The following is a 15406-nucleotide window of genomic DNA, read 5'->3' as shown; positions in this document are numbered from 1 at the left end:
TATTTAAATTACTTACAATTTTCTTTTAAGATAAACAAAGCCAGACACATTCAATTATCCGTTAACTTACCGCTCAATTGGAATAATTGATCTTGTCGATATAATCCCAGGCAGCACACAAACTTTTAAAATATGTCTTAAAAACATCCTATTAATTCTATTAATGTCTTCCCAGTGAGAAATGACTTATCGATAGACGTCGAATCCATGTCGAAATCGTCAAATTGAATAAAGACATCCTATTTCTTTTAGATATTTTTTGAATATCTTTAAGATATTTTTTAGTAATTTGCATTGTTCAGGAATATTATTAACTGTGATAGATACTATACTTGTTTCGCTATATGTCGAATAGAAAGTTTATATAAAAGACATTCTTTTGTATGCATTTCTCTGTATGCATTATAATTGGTTGATTTCCTTATGTATGTGTGTAATATGTGATTATGCAAGTTTGTTTCGATAGGCTTTAATTTAATTTAGTGTAATGCAAAACGTATACAAAGCATATACATATTTCCCACACAGCATAAGATGTCCAAGATGTTTCAAAGACATCCAGAGAATTGCTAATCCAGTGAGAAATGACTTACCAATAGACGTCGAAAAAACGTCGAATCGACGTCGATTTAACGATTTCGACGTCGATCGATCATTTCTCACTGGGAAATGTCCGCATAAGGGGCCATCTACAATGGGAAATCATACACCGTAGCAATAAGAAATTGACCAATCATACTGGCTTTTACAAGAATAATCGATTGTGATTGGTTAATTTCTTGATACGATTCTCCATTGTAGATGGTCCTTTAGTCCTTAGTATATCCTAAAAATATTCTAAGAACTTCTAAATGTCCGCATAAATCCCCAGGATATCCTTACAAAATCTTGTTGCTATTAGGGTATGCAAACATATATGTTTCCAACTGCAAATATTATATAATAATATAAGTTGAGTTCCAAAATCCTACTCGACGGGTGGAATAACATTCAATTTACCAATCAGTTTCTTATCAGGAGATAAAGGATGCTTTCCAATTGCTTAACACATTTGACACATTTTTACACAAAACCAGTTTATTGGTCATATATTATCTAAAATATCTTGTAAGATAATATGCAACCAATAAACTGGTTGTATAACACAGTGTACGCAACTGGGCCTTTATTCTTGAAATAGTTGTGTATACGTAAGTTTTACTGCGCAGGTTTAATCATATCATAAAATAGCTGCGCAGTAAAATTTACATATACGCAACTATTTCAAGAATAAGGGCCCTGGAAAGCACCCAAAGAAACCTTATAGCGTGTTCGACTGCCCCTGAGTTAATCACTCCGAGAGCGATTATTGACGTCATAAGTCTCTATTAGCCAATCATAAAACTTATAAGTAGTTGTTCGACCAATAAACGTAGACTGAATAACCCAAAGTGGATTAACCCAGAGCCAGTCGAACATGCTATTAATTTTCTTTGTTCTGATTGGTCGATTAAATACTATTCTATCCGTCGAGTAGAGTTTGGAACGCACTCAGCATTTATAACGCAATAGAGAGCTACCCAAACGCACGTATAGAGGGCAACTTCTATGTTTAATCTGACGTACAGAAGAAACGCGCAAGGAATGCCAAGTGTGGTGAGAAAGTAGTTTGCGAGGTATTAGTGTTTGGAAAAGAAATCATGCCGAAAGTACGGCGAAGTAAGAAACCGCCTCCTGATGGTTGGGAGCTGATCGAACCTACCCTAGAAGAGTTGGAGCAGAAAATGCGCGAAGGTTAGTTTGCTTCATAAGGTTAATCGTCTCTGTTGATACTCGAAGAGAATATTTGAAGAAATATTGTTTACTTTGTTATAGCCGAAACGGAACCTCACGAGGGCAAAAGAAAACAGGAATCTTTATGGCCAATATTCAAGATACATCATCAAAAATCGCGTTACATTTATGACTTGTTTTATAGGAGGAAAGCGATCAGTCGCGGTAAGTTCAAACGTCATCAGTTATTTCTGAGCAACAATATAAATAATGTGATCAGATGTCCCAAACTCAAATTTAGAATACCACAAATATTTAAGAATAAGGTGAAAACCACTGAAAATGTTTAAAACTAAATATATATATATATATATAGAAATATATATAGACATATTGAAAAATAGTTTAACTATAATTAAAGCCTATTATATTGATGCATTAATTTAGGTTTTTTTAACAAATAACAAACATAGCATACATTGCTCATTACAAAGTTATAAACATATAAATGCTTTTCCTGAAAAATCTTGTTATTTAACATATTTGTAAACTAATATATTAATAATTTTGTACTAGATAATATAGATCATATTGTGTTTTTTAAAAAGTCGTCTATGAACTAATGTATCAATATATAGTTAAAAAACAAGTTTCAAATCCATAAAAAAATATCTGTACAAAAAAAATGGAAAAATAAAAATAACTATAAAGATAAAAACTAAGAGATAAAAAAAACTATTGCCATCCTTATTTTAAAATAAAAGTTGCTGTATTCTACTAAGTTGTAAATTTATCTAAAGAGATTTTCTGTCAGAAATATCTAAAAATATATGATACAAGTTTTATCGCAGCTCATTTTAATTGTAACATTGTTTCCATTAATCATATAAAGCTGAGTTTTTGAAAACTACATTAAATCAAAATAAACTTTGATTTCCTTTCACATATAAATCTTTCACTTTTTCATAAATTGTAATAGCTTCTTCAAATGTCAAGTAAATTATAGTCTTAAATTAAAAAAAAATGTGACCGTTCCAAAAAAATCAGGATTTCTAGTTACTTTGCAAGTCACAACTAACTTTGTATCTTCGTTTCAGAATTATATGACTACTGTTTGAACGAGAACATAGCAGACAAGAACTTAATAGCCAAGTGGAAGAAGGTTGGCTATGAAAATTTGTGTTGTCTGAGATGCATTCAGACCCGAGACACAAATTTCGGCACAAATTGCATCTGCAGGGTACCCAAAGGCAAACTAGAGGAAGGCCGTATCGTAGAATGTATACATTGCGGTTGTAGAGGATGTTCAGGCTAAACGATGAAGAACAGGATCTTTCTTCATATATACATATATATATATATATATATATATATAAGGCACTTCATTTTTTTTATTGCTGCAAAATTACATCAATATCTCGAGTTGTCTGTAATAAAAATAAGTTTTATGTGGTTGATACATTTCCCTTTTTACTTGATCATCAAATTCCACTTATTGTACTCTGTAAATCGGGCGGCAAAGTAAAGCGGCGTTTGTACACGCCAGTCATAAGTGACACATTTATTTTCAGACTCGATATTCATCCGCAACACGTGAGCATTCTTTCGGAAGGCAGAGATCGTAATGTCTGTGCCGAAACGCATTCTCGGCAAATGCATCAGTTTCTTTTCACCATCCATGAAGATCGTGCCTCGAGGTGTTATCATGAGAGAAGATCGTCTTTTCAAAGTGTCGCTGCAACCTCGCGGCTCATGGACTAACGCGATACCCTCATCGTCGTTTCCTTTTTGCGAAACTTCTAAAAACTGTTTACCATAGGTAAATTACAGTGCAAAAACGTACATAATTTTACATTGTCTTTTATATAATTACCTTGAATTCAATTATATAATTTGCGTCGAATTGAGGACCGTGTGAGAATAGTGTGCTTGTAATATTCGTAAGTTTCGCCGCTACCTTACCGTTGTTAGTGATCACGTAGTCTTTATTATCGAGCCCCCAACCTGCGATTGTTTGAAACGATTTTCACCATTTTGTTGCATTAACACCAAATAAGATATTTTGTATCGAATAATGCAAAATTAAAAGTATCAATTCCCGGACAAGCGTCTGATTCTGGACGTTCTTATTGTTTTGATCTTTAAATACGAATATTTAAACTTTTAACGTAGAATATATGTACATATTCAATATATATGTATATATATTTCTTATATCTTTAAATTTTAAAGATCAAAACGATAAGAATGTGTCCAGGATGAGGTACATATCCAAGCATTGATGCTTTTATCTTATTTGTAAATTGTAAATCAAGTTTGAAGTCTCTATTTTGTAACTTGTAAATATTTTGAAAAAAAAAAACTATTTTTAATATAGACATATTTATTCGATTCGAACCTCTCTCTCTTTTTACTTACTGTATGGCGGTATAGAAGTCCGTGTGACATGATGCACGCTCCTCGCGCCGTTATCCGTTTGTATCCTGACTCTGAGCGTGACTGGCTTATCAAATGCCACGTTTCTGATGAAACAAGAAGTTTCGGGTCCTCGGTATACAGTTTCGAATCTTCTTGATGTCGGATCGAGAATCTCACCGTTAGCCTTCTCCACGACGAATGTCTGCTCCTCAGCTGTATACTCCGGATCGGTAATGTGCCATTTCACGAAGAAACCCGCCGGTCTCTCCTCGATGTTGATTATTTGAACGGGCACCGTTCGTAATATGCAGCCCACCTTCGATATTTGCTCGATGATTTCTTCTTTGTTCAAATTCAGCGGACGATTGAAACTTATATTCGGTAGTTCCTCAGAATATGGTACCGCTGGTATCCTTATTCGGAGAAAAATAATATTATGCTACGGTAAATCAGGAAAGACATATCTTATGGTATTATAATTGCAGTTTGCAACATTTTCTGTTGCCGAGTAAATACGATAACATTGCGTGTGGTACAACTTTGTCAAAACTCGCGTTGGTTTCATATATTGTTATTATCGGCTGTATTTAAATAGAAAGAATTTACCAAATTCTGAGCCGCGAATATAAATTTTGTTGCCAGACCGCTGAACAAGAGTGTTTTAAAATTTCGATGATATATCAATATTATATTTTTTATGTTTAAAATATATGTTAAACTTTTTTTATGAAATTCCTTAAAGTGCTCACTTATAACAATTCTTACTATGATGTATGGTTTATATTTCTATAATGATCGTTACTTTTTTCTATTAATAACAGTAACGGTAACAAATTTAACCATTACTTTTATTGTTACTTTAGTTATCTCTATTCAATAGATGATAGTGTATGTTAAATATCCTTGATTGGATAGAAATATCCTGACATTCGCTAGAAAATAGTCTGTAGTTTTATCTTATACTTTATGTAAAAATAATTGTTATAGTGTAAAGTCGGATTTTGCAAATAATTTAAAGTTAAAAATAATAATTTCATTTTAAAATTAATTATATATTTTATTTATAAAATATATAATTAATTAATTAAATTTAGTATTATAAAAAAATATATAACGAATCGTTATTTTTTTAGTAATAGTAACGGTAACGAATTAGTTTTTAAAATTAGTAACAAGTAACTTTTTAACAAATAACGGTTACTTTTTACGAAAAGTAACGGTAACGCGTTACTTTTTTTAAGTAATGTTCCTAACTCTGATAATGAATGCATCGTACATAAATTAATGTATAAAACTTATTTAATTATTCATCCCCATGTATTAGTTTATCCTTAATTATATTTATTTTACATCACTGTTTTTTTTATTTCTGTCTTTGCATTATTTTTCTATTTGTGTGCTACTTTATGTTTTTCTTATTATATAATAAAGAGTTTCTGTTTCTACCATTAATAAAAATAGCAATATATAAGGTTTTGATCATTTGCCATTTAACATTGTTTTAAGTAGAAGAAAATGACTTTAAAAAATGAAATTCCATTCAATCTTTTGTGCTGAGTGTAATGTCTCCGAATATTTTTAACTAAGCGGGCGACATTATAGCCCGTGTAATAATCTGAAATAAATGGGACAAGAAAATTTAAAAACTGTATTAAATTTGCTGGAGGATAAACTTAAATCCTTTAGAAAATTTCTAAAATTAATATTTTATCCGGAACACTAAATAAAAAAAAGAGAGGAAAAATGACTTGTAACTTCGAAGAGTCGTCATTTTGTTAAATTTCAACTTTCTGTATATAACAAAGGTTCATCTTACACAAAATGTAACAGTTTTTAAAAATGTTCTTGTTTTATTTTTTTCAGATTATTACATGAACTGTAATGTTATCCACTAGGTAGAAGCGTCTGGCAACGCCGCATCAGCACAAAAAACCTAGACGGCGGAATTTTACATTTTTTGTGCTCAAAACAATGATAAATAATATGATTGAAAGCCTATATTAGTATCTTTGTTTATTTCTTTAAAAAAAATTCGTAAAAATCTCCTACTTCTCCGACTATTCCCTCAATATATTGTTAACATTATTATTATTGTTACTGATATCGTTATTACTCTAAAAACAAGTTATTCGATTAAACTTTCTCTCACCTGCCCATATCGTTGCTTGCAGCGACTACTTTCTCGAATTCATTCACGTGGTATTGCTCCGGATGCTGTAGCATATTCTCGCTTATCAAGATAATGCTATGTGCGTTTTCTACCTGTGCCTCCACCTCTTTTCTACAAGCTCTCAACGGTATCAAAGTTTCATTCTTGTGAATTTCTGCCTCCAGTATAAGCTGTTCGCGTCTCTTATTGACTTCTCGGCACACATCATCTAACAAAGATTGAAATGCCTCGTCTATATCTTTTAACGTTCTCATCATACTATTTTCTATCTAACAAGACATAAGATCCTCATATTAATACGTTGACCAGTGGGAAAGTAAGCGGAAGCTTTCAGCACGATTTTAGAAAAGTGCGTGAGTTACCTGTTGATCAGCGTCGTCGAGATCCTTTAATTGATAATTCAGTTTCGCCATGTACTCTTGCGCAGACTCTATGATACTATTGATATTCTCTTCCATATTCCGCGGCAATAGATCCTCCTGCAATAAGATGCTATCCGCATCGACACACGGTATACTCTCGGTGTTCTGCTTTTCGTCAAGATCTTGTTCATTGATCTCCTCATACTGATGCAATTTCTTTAATGTATACGTTAATCTCGTCAGAAGTTCTTTCGTTTTTTCGTGATCGTTATTGGATGTCAGACAAGTCTTATTGGGAACGTTCGGCGTCAATGGCTCTATCAGATATTTATCCAATAATTCCGCGTGGTCGTTGGTTTGCTCCAATTTGTCGGATAACTTCTGGTTGGTCAATGCTTCTAAAATTCGTTCCATATCTGAAATACTGCAATAATTTCAATTAACATAAATTATCGTAATGTCGATAATATAAACTGTTAAAAAAAACAATACAGAACTTATAGGACAAATAATACTCACTAAATTGAGAGTAGAAGATACTTATAAGACGAAAAGTCAATACTTTCAAAGTTAGAAGCAACCTTCAATTTTGATGATGTATATGATTTGTTGTTTACATTGTTACATGCATGAAAATAAAAGATTATCATAACATTCTTATTACCGTGTTTACGAAAAATGTTTGAACTTGCCTTTAACGTCTCTCTTTAATTTATACGAATAACGAATAACGAATTCTTTTCTAATCTTATCTTATTTTTGATTTGAGGTATTAGATATTTGTCTTTGCAATCTATGATTCATTATGAATCATATCTGTTCAGTGTTACATAGTTATATAGTTACGAGAAAATCTTCAGTTTTTATATCACATATAATAATATAAATAAGCAAATCATGTGTGTACATTATCAAAACTGAAAATCGTTTCTGTCTCGGAGAGATTTGATATTTTTCAACTTATATTTACTGAGTACTTTTTACTCGGTTTAGTGAGTGATCCTACAAGTTTTGAACTAACATTCTATATATGTTCATACATAGTTAGATATTAGGGATCAATTTTATTAACATTTCGCGAGTCGCATTGAATTTCCTGCGGCATAAGATAGACATCTCTCAATATAAGGTATCTCTTAATATCTCTCATGATGTAGATATCTCTTAATCAAATTGTGCCAAGAATATTTTGCATTATAGTAGTCGCTAACGTCGGCTTGAACATCTTTCTCAACGAACGTTTGGGTTTGTTGATTGTTCAATATTAAGCATCTCTTCAATCTCCTTTCTGGATATTTGGCGTGATTTCGCGGCTTGGCGTCTCTCTCGTTATCGCCAATTCGAGAACTGCTCTCATAGTTCTTATTTGGTGTCAACAATATGCCACTCCAGTAATCCGAATCGTTACAATTGTGCAGAGATGCTTGCGTGCTAATTCCTATGATTTGCCAGGAATATTTTATGCTGCACATTTTGTACGGAGATTCACGATCCTCCGTGGTAGAGTCGTTCAGAAGATCTTGTAACAAACTATACGACGTCTGCGTGCCTGTCCCGATAACTTGCCAGGAATATTTTATTTTACAATCATAAGACTTTCTGCCATACGTTTCAAGATATTGCTGTCCACGCAAGTTATTGTACTCTCTTCTTCGAGGATACGACATCCAACTGTCTAAAGTTTCCCACGAATACTTAATATCGCGAACAGTCTTGCTCATATCTCGTTCTTGCTGATCTCCCAAAATATTTTGCTTATCATTAGCATTCTCAAAATTGTCCCCAATTTTGACTGAACTAGTGTCCCTAACAAGACACCAATTTGTATCAGCAGAGTTCAAGTGAGAAGTTGCAAAATGTGGAAATTTGTTCTCTGACGAAATATCATTTTCATAATGCAATACGTTGATTTCGTATTCACTGTTAGGATGCAAATGATTTGATGTCACTCTGGATATCGATTTTTCCCTGTTTCCAATTTTTGCAAATGTTCTTTTATTTTCCATATTGAAACTCGATACTGATGACGTTGATATTGTGGAAGCAGTATCTGTAATGTTGTACAATGTATCACTAGGCATTGATACAATTTGTGATTTGCTCGTGACATTACTAATTGGAGTTTTCATTTTGGGCATAACTGCTAATTTGTTTTCATCCTTTATCTGACTTCCTGTCAATTGAGACATATTGTATTTTCTTGATAGTTGTATGGACTTTGAGCTTGCTTTGTGCAGTTCCTTGTCTTTTGCTAATAGCTCCAATTGCTCAGGCCTAGTATTGGGAAAATATGATGTGTTATTTGTCTCTTTGTAAGACTGTTCCTTTAATGGATATAAGTTTTGCAGAACATTCGTTTTCTTGATGGTTGATGAATCTGTTTTTCCAGAAATAGTATATTTTGTGCTTTCATTCTTGAGTTTACGTTGCTTAACTTTCTTCACCTACAGTTTCAAGTGTCAAAATGTAAAAGATCATTCTATATATAATCTCATATTTTTCAAGATGATTTAGAGATTAATAAGGAAAAGAAAAAATAAGAATTTTTTAAGATGATATTTTAATTGACCTCAAGTAAGTTCTCCAAATAATTGTATAATGTATGCGACGGTGTTTCTGAAAATAGTAATGCAGGGCTATTTCTGTATTTTTGTGTCTTCAAAATCTGAGGCTTGTTTTCTGTTAAAGAAGTATTAAAGGTCTGCTTGATGGGCATAGGTTCTATGACAGGAATCAATACGTTTTCAGTACGCAGCATTACATCTGGCACAATCATCCTTTTTTTCTGTGATTTAGTGACTTTTAAGCTTTTGCCTTTTATAAAAGTTGGATCTCCCATTTTGAATACTTGTGAGATATTTAATATCAAAACATACCTTAAAAGCAAATATATCTTAAGTAAACTATTATTATTTTGACATATGATGTTCTTTATATCATAACTTATAAACTCAAAACTTACAAATATCAAGGATTACGAACATGTTGAATCGAAAAAACAAATTGTTTTTCCTTTACAACGTACTTCTATTCTGTGGTTCGGAATACATACAACTTATAACAAAGCGTATATCTGTAAAGTGCAATTCAAAATACTTCGTGGATAAACTTCATTATTTTTAGCCACGAGAATATCTTACTATTCTTCTTAATATTTTAATTTTAATAAATAATAATAATAAATAATAATAAATAATAAATAATAAATAAATAATAAATAAACATTATACTATTTTAATCGCACATATTACAATATATAATTCGTTATGAAAAAGGAATTTCATCGAATTTGCATGTATTCCAAACCAATAAAAATAAAATCGAAGGAAATATACATATGCAGTTTTGATACTTACAGACGTTATAGATTGACTTGGAGATAGTGAAACTTGTGAAATTTGGCACAAAGATTGTCAATACGAGATAAAAATTTAGTGAGTAATTACGAATAATAACAGGCAATTTTTCCGAAAGATTATAACATTTGAATCACACACACTATCATAAATCTCCACGGGCGGAGCATCTTGCCACACCGAATCGTTCTAAATATAACCAATGCGAGCGTGATATCATTCAGTATCAGGGTTGCCAGGTTTTGGAAAACTAATATCAAAATAATGTTGATACTTGAAAACATCACAATAGCGGATAGACCGTCAAAAATAGTCAGCCTTGGACAAATTTTTGTGAAGGCAAAGAAGACCTAAAAGCCCCGGAAATAATTAAAGAAGGATGACATTATCAACTATTTTTAGTTATTGGATATTCAGTGTGCAATGAAGTACTAATTTTATAATTTTATAATTTATCTTAATTTGTTTTATTATTATGTGTATATAGATCTACAATGGGGGACCCGATGAAAAATTTTTCATGCAAAATTATGTATGAAATTTGTCCATATATAATTATGTATAATTATATATAATCATATAAAATTATATATAATTATATACAATTATGTATAACAATATATATAATTATATATAAATCTATGTGTAATTATGTAAAATTATATATGAATTTATATATATTATTATACATAATTATGTATAATTACATATATAAGTAGAATGTATGAACATGAATGGACAAATTTATATTTATATATAATTATGTATAATTATATATAATTTTATATAATTTTATATAATTATATATGAAAAATTTTTCATTGGGAATATATTAAATTTTTATAAAACTGCACTTCTGTATCTATTATCTACGCTGATTTTACACAAATTTATTGACAAATTTGCCGACAAAATTTTACGCTCCTAAGTACTTGTGCGGGACTTTTGATCGATAACGTCAGAAATGAGAAAATGCATACCTAAAATTCTCGCAAAATACTCGAAATAAAAAAATATATCTCAAATATAACATTTTCAGTCGATTAAGCATATCTGTAAAATATTCCGAACATTTTTTTTGCTTCAACATTCAATAACCGTAAAACTAATATGACATTAAACTTTTTTTTTAACCTCAGTTTTCTCATGTCAATTTTACGGTTATTTATTAATCGTTTAAATAAAAGAAGTGTTTAGATTATTTTACGAGTCTGCTCAATTAATTACATATATCATTTTGTAAACACATAATTTTATTTCAACGTACTTTGCAAGAATTTTTAATGTGTATTTCCTCACTTTTCGTCAAACATCTAGATGGCCGCGGCAAGAAATCAGAAGCTTTAAACCATATATCTCACGCTACCGTAATAAAAATAAATCTACTTTATTTTGGAACACATGTGCAAATAAAACAGCTATCATATCTGTGTATTAATTGCGTATTAATACAGACATCGTTATTAAACAAAAAAAACATAATTAAACATACTGACATATTATCTTCAATTACTCTCAATTCATGACTCCATTTACGGACAAATTTTTCAGCTGTAATTATTAAAACACTTCAATGTACACTGTACAAGACATGCATTTATTAAATAGTAATTTAAATTTTTGTAAAGACAATTCTAATATTTTAAAACAATCCCAAATAGTTTTTGAGATTGAGTAAATATCTCTGTCTTTATTGAACGCGCATCCAAGTATACTCGAATATTTCTGTATTCTTCCCTTATTTGCTTACAATACATAAGCAGTGTTATAAAAGGATGGTTCCTTCCTTTTTTAGACGCATTCATTTACTTCCAGATATATGCAATGACAATAGGAACAAACAACAATTTCTTTTCCAAATTACATACATAGCTTTGAATCATATTCTAGAAGTAAATTAGGACTACATTCCATATTCAGCTGTTTTAAGACCATTATAGTGTTAATGATCTTCACCATCTGGTGATGGTTTATGTTTGCTGGTTTCTTCCGGCTGGAACTCAGGTGTGTGCGGCCATATTGTCGGTCTGTTAATTGGATCCAAAGCATATTTCGGATAGGCATCTCGGAAATCTTCCATTGTCATTTCAGAAAATGGCAACATACTCTTTATCTTCTCAATGTCCTTGTTAGCTATGCCGATCTTCTCATTAGTTTTTTTTATAAAGTTTTCTATTTCTACCAACTATAAACATTCATTCTATTAGAACAAATCTATATGAATGAAACTGTTGTAGGGCTGTCAGACTTTCAAATTTCAGCTGAGTAGTTCAGATTTCACCACCAATATCCAGTTAATATTAATAATGACCAGGTTCTGGGCATTTAAAAGTGTATTTTCTTGTCTAATTTTGCATTTGTCGCTGTCATAATGATTATAATTATATAATCTGTGATTATATTCTTTTATTTTTATAATAATGCAATATTTTCTTATTTGTTGTCAATTATAATTATAGATTTGTGATTATATTCTAGTATATATAAAAATGATAGATCACACTTTTGTATAAGAATATATATGATAAATCTTTATATAAAAATTATAACTCCTTGAGATTACATTCCTGTTTTGCTATACTTTTTGTTTATCATTATTATAACGATTATAAATTTGACATTTTTTATATATTTATGCTATATCTTTTGATATATATTCTTCAAAAATATATTTTTATAAACTATATTATATTCCAGTTCTATATTTTCTTGTTATTATGATTATAAACCTATTGATATATTTTTGACATGTTTTTCTGATATATCTTGACATATTCTACAAAACATATATTTTCGTAAACTATATTTGCAGTTATTTTTTTTTATTTTTTTGGAAATTTTCCTAGATTTTTCAATTTTCAAGTCCGACAACTCTACTTGCAATTAAACTTTGGACATTACTATTCGCTTTTCCTCATCCTCAATTACAGAGGTGTATTTATCTGCCGGATATGGCACAGAGAAAGCCTCATATTCCTTCTGAAATTTGTCCACTAATGCAGGCATTGCGATATTCTTCTTATAGAATGCCCAATCAATCTTGGGTATTGTTTCTGGGTATGCGTTCATTCTGTAATATAAATGTAAAAACCAGTATTGTGTAATCTGTTAATAAATCTCTTTCCTAATTGTAGGCAAAGTTCAGTTTTAAACATAAAGACTACACGCAACGCCTTAATAGGTGTGAAATGAATGGAGCAAGATTATGGTAAGGTAAGGTTATCCCAATGGAGGTTATGCGCAAGTGAATTTCCGACTATATTTGACAGATTAGCTAAAAGAAAACGATATGACATATCGTCTCTGCCTGTGTTTCTTAACTATCAAAATCCAATTCATAATTTATACAAGCAAATAAGTTGGTTATATTATATAATCGTAGTTCATGTATGCATCACGAGAAATTGATTTGCACTGACCGTTGCAAATGTTGATCGGACTTGGCTTTAAAGGCAGAGAACGCTGCTTTTTCTGTCTCCGGAATTCTTTCAGCAAGCGCTGCCCAATTAATCGCCTTAATCGCCCTGCGTGACATTTTGTCGTACTATTGTGTCTACTCAGAGGAAGACGGTCGATCAGGCTAGTGAAGGTTGGACCAGGTTATTGGATAAATCTCCTTTCCACGCATGCGCGTCGAATGTGATACCAATGAATGGCTGCATTCAGCAGAGAAAGCTGCTTTGCAACTGTTGTAAAATTCGTGAATCTAATTGGAGCATGCTCTTAATTTTGGTTGAATCCAAGAGCATGTACCAATCAGATTCACGAATTTTACAACAGTTGGGCCACGTTCCGTTCACGCAATTGCGCACATTTATCTATAGTTCGTGTTACGTATATTGTAGACAACGCGCGCATAATGCCTGAAACGGAACGCAACCTTGCAAAGCAGCTTTCTCTGCTGAACGTAACCATTGGCCGCGTTCAGTAGAACAAGTGATCAGTAAGCGCTCAGGGAGCTCTTGTATATGATTTGGCATATTCTTTTAGATCTCCAACTATACTCCAATCAGATGCAAGAGCTCACTGAGCGCTTACTGATCACTTGTTCTACTGAACGCGGCCAATGTAATTGGTCTAGATTTAGGGATCTAATAGCAAGAACCAATAATCGTTGATTGCTCACTGAGCGCTTTTTCTACTGAATGCGCCCATTGAGTGCGTTCAGCGAACTCAACAGTTGTACAACAGTTGAGCAATTCGTCAATGGGCGCATTCAGTAGAAAAAGCGCTCAGTGAGCAATCAACGATTATTGGTTCTTGCTATTAGATCCCTAAATCTAGACCAATTACATTGACAAATTACTCAACTGTTGTGCAACTGTTGAGTCTGCTGAATGCAACCAATGGCCGCGTTCAGTAGAACAAGTGATCAGTAAGCGCTCAGGGAGCTCTTGTATATGATTTGGCATATTCTTTTAGATCTTCAACTATATTCCAATCAGATGCAAGAGCTCACTGAGCGCTTACTGATCACTTGTTCTACTGAACGCGGCCAATGTAATTAGTCTAGATTTAGGGATCTAACAGTAAGAACCAATAATCGCTGATTGCTCAATGAGCGCTTTTTTCGCTGAACGCGTCCATTGTATACATGGGCTGCGTTCCGAAATTCATTGCCAATACTGAAATTCTATAACATACGTGACATAAACTATAGGAATGCTTACGATAACGAGAGTAGAGCGAGTGAGATCTGGATCCGAGAGAGAATTGTATAATCACCCATCTATAACTGTAATATTCTATGGTCTGCTCTTACTCCTGCTCTTGCAGTCTCATGAACACAGGAGCAGATCAGGGGTTCGATTCTTGATGGTATGCGAATGAGATACGCATGTGAAAATGTACCCTGGACATGTCAATATAAAGGGCAATGAAATGGCTGATCGTATGGCTACGGAAGCCTCAAGGAATAAGGATACTACAACCAATCATCAGGATATTATATTTGATAATAGGATCCCTTTTTAAGGAATCCAAGACTCAAGCTATGGAATTTTTAACCGAATCGGCAAAGCATTGTGGATATAGATATTTTCATCGTACACGCATAAAAGACTTTGAAGTATGGTTTAAAAATTACCCTCACCTTCCTCGGAAAATTATCATTCTGATAATAAATAGACTCCGTACGTTCCATGTTCGCGTTGCCGATCACTTGTTTCAGAAGAATTTTATTGAGTCTCCACTATGTGAATGTGGGGACACTATCAATAGAACATTTTATGCTGGAGTGCGCACACTATTCTAAAGAATCAGACTTGTTGAGGATCGGCCTTATTAAGGCCGGAGTTAATTGGCTCGTCACCATCGCTCATCTGGTGTTTGAAGATAACGAAATTATC

At 32.2% G+C, this 15406-nt stretch overlaps 3 protein-coding genes across 3 annotated transcripts; 1 reads left to right on the top strand and 2 right to left on the bottom strand.

Moving 5' to 3' along the window:
* Positions 1 to 1563: 1563 nt before the first annotated feature.
* On the top strand, positions 1564 to 4128 carry LOC116850630 (protein BUD31 homolog). The gene is made up of 3 exons (XM_032829136.1): positions 1564 to 1773; positions 1855 to 1977; positions 2850 to 4128. The coding sequence occupies exons 1-3, from the start codon at positions 1680 to 1682 to the stop codon at positions 3065 to 3067; spliced, it is 435 nt and encodes a 144-aa protein (XP_032685027.1). The 5' UTR covers positions 1564 to 1679; the 3' UTR covers positions 3068 to 4128.
* LOC116850631 lies at positions 3093 to 10421 on the bottom strand. The gene is made up of 8 exons (XM_032829137.1): positions 10059 to 10421; positions 9272 to 9578; positions 7853 to 9146; positions 6703 to 7109; positions 6320 to 6609; positions 4171 to 4583; positions 3626 to 3756; positions 3093 to 3558 (listed from the first exon to the last, which is right to left on the bottom strand). The coding sequence occupies exons 2-8, from the start codon at positions 9539 to 9541 to the stop codon at positions 3223 to 3225; spliced, it is 3141 nt and encodes a 1046-aa protein (XP_032685028.1). The 5' UTR covers positions 9542 to 9578; positions 10059 to 10421; the 3' UTR covers positions 3093 to 3222.
* A 1063-nt stretch (positions 10422 to 11484) lies between these two features.
* LOC116850643 (ATP synthase subunit d, mitochondrial-like) lies at positions 11485 to 13681 on the bottom strand. Its single transcript, XM_032829152.1, has 3 exons — positions 13478 to 13681; positions 12960 to 13128; positions 11485 to 12243 (listed from the first exon to the last, which is right to left on the bottom strand). The coding sequence occupies exons 1-3, from the start codon at positions 13591 to 13593 to the stop codon at positions 12001 to 12003; spliced, it is 528 nt and encodes a 175-aa protein (XP_032685043.1). The 5' UTR covers positions 13594 to 13681; the 3' UTR covers positions 11485 to 12000.
* Between the last annotated feature and the right edge of the window lie 1725 nt (positions 13682 to 15406).

This window comes from Odontomachus brunneus, unplaced genomic scaffold (genome assembly GCF_010583005.1).
Source record: "Odontomachus brunneus isolate Ranch 3 - 2012 unplaced genomic scaffold, Obru_v1 Obru_scaffold_151, whole genome shotgun sequence".
Classification (NCBI taxonomy): Eukaryota; Metazoa; Arthropoda; class Insecta; order Hymenoptera; family Formicidae; genus Odontomachus; species Odontomachus brunneus.
This window is presented reverse-complemented; position numbering and strand designations above follow the sequence as displayed.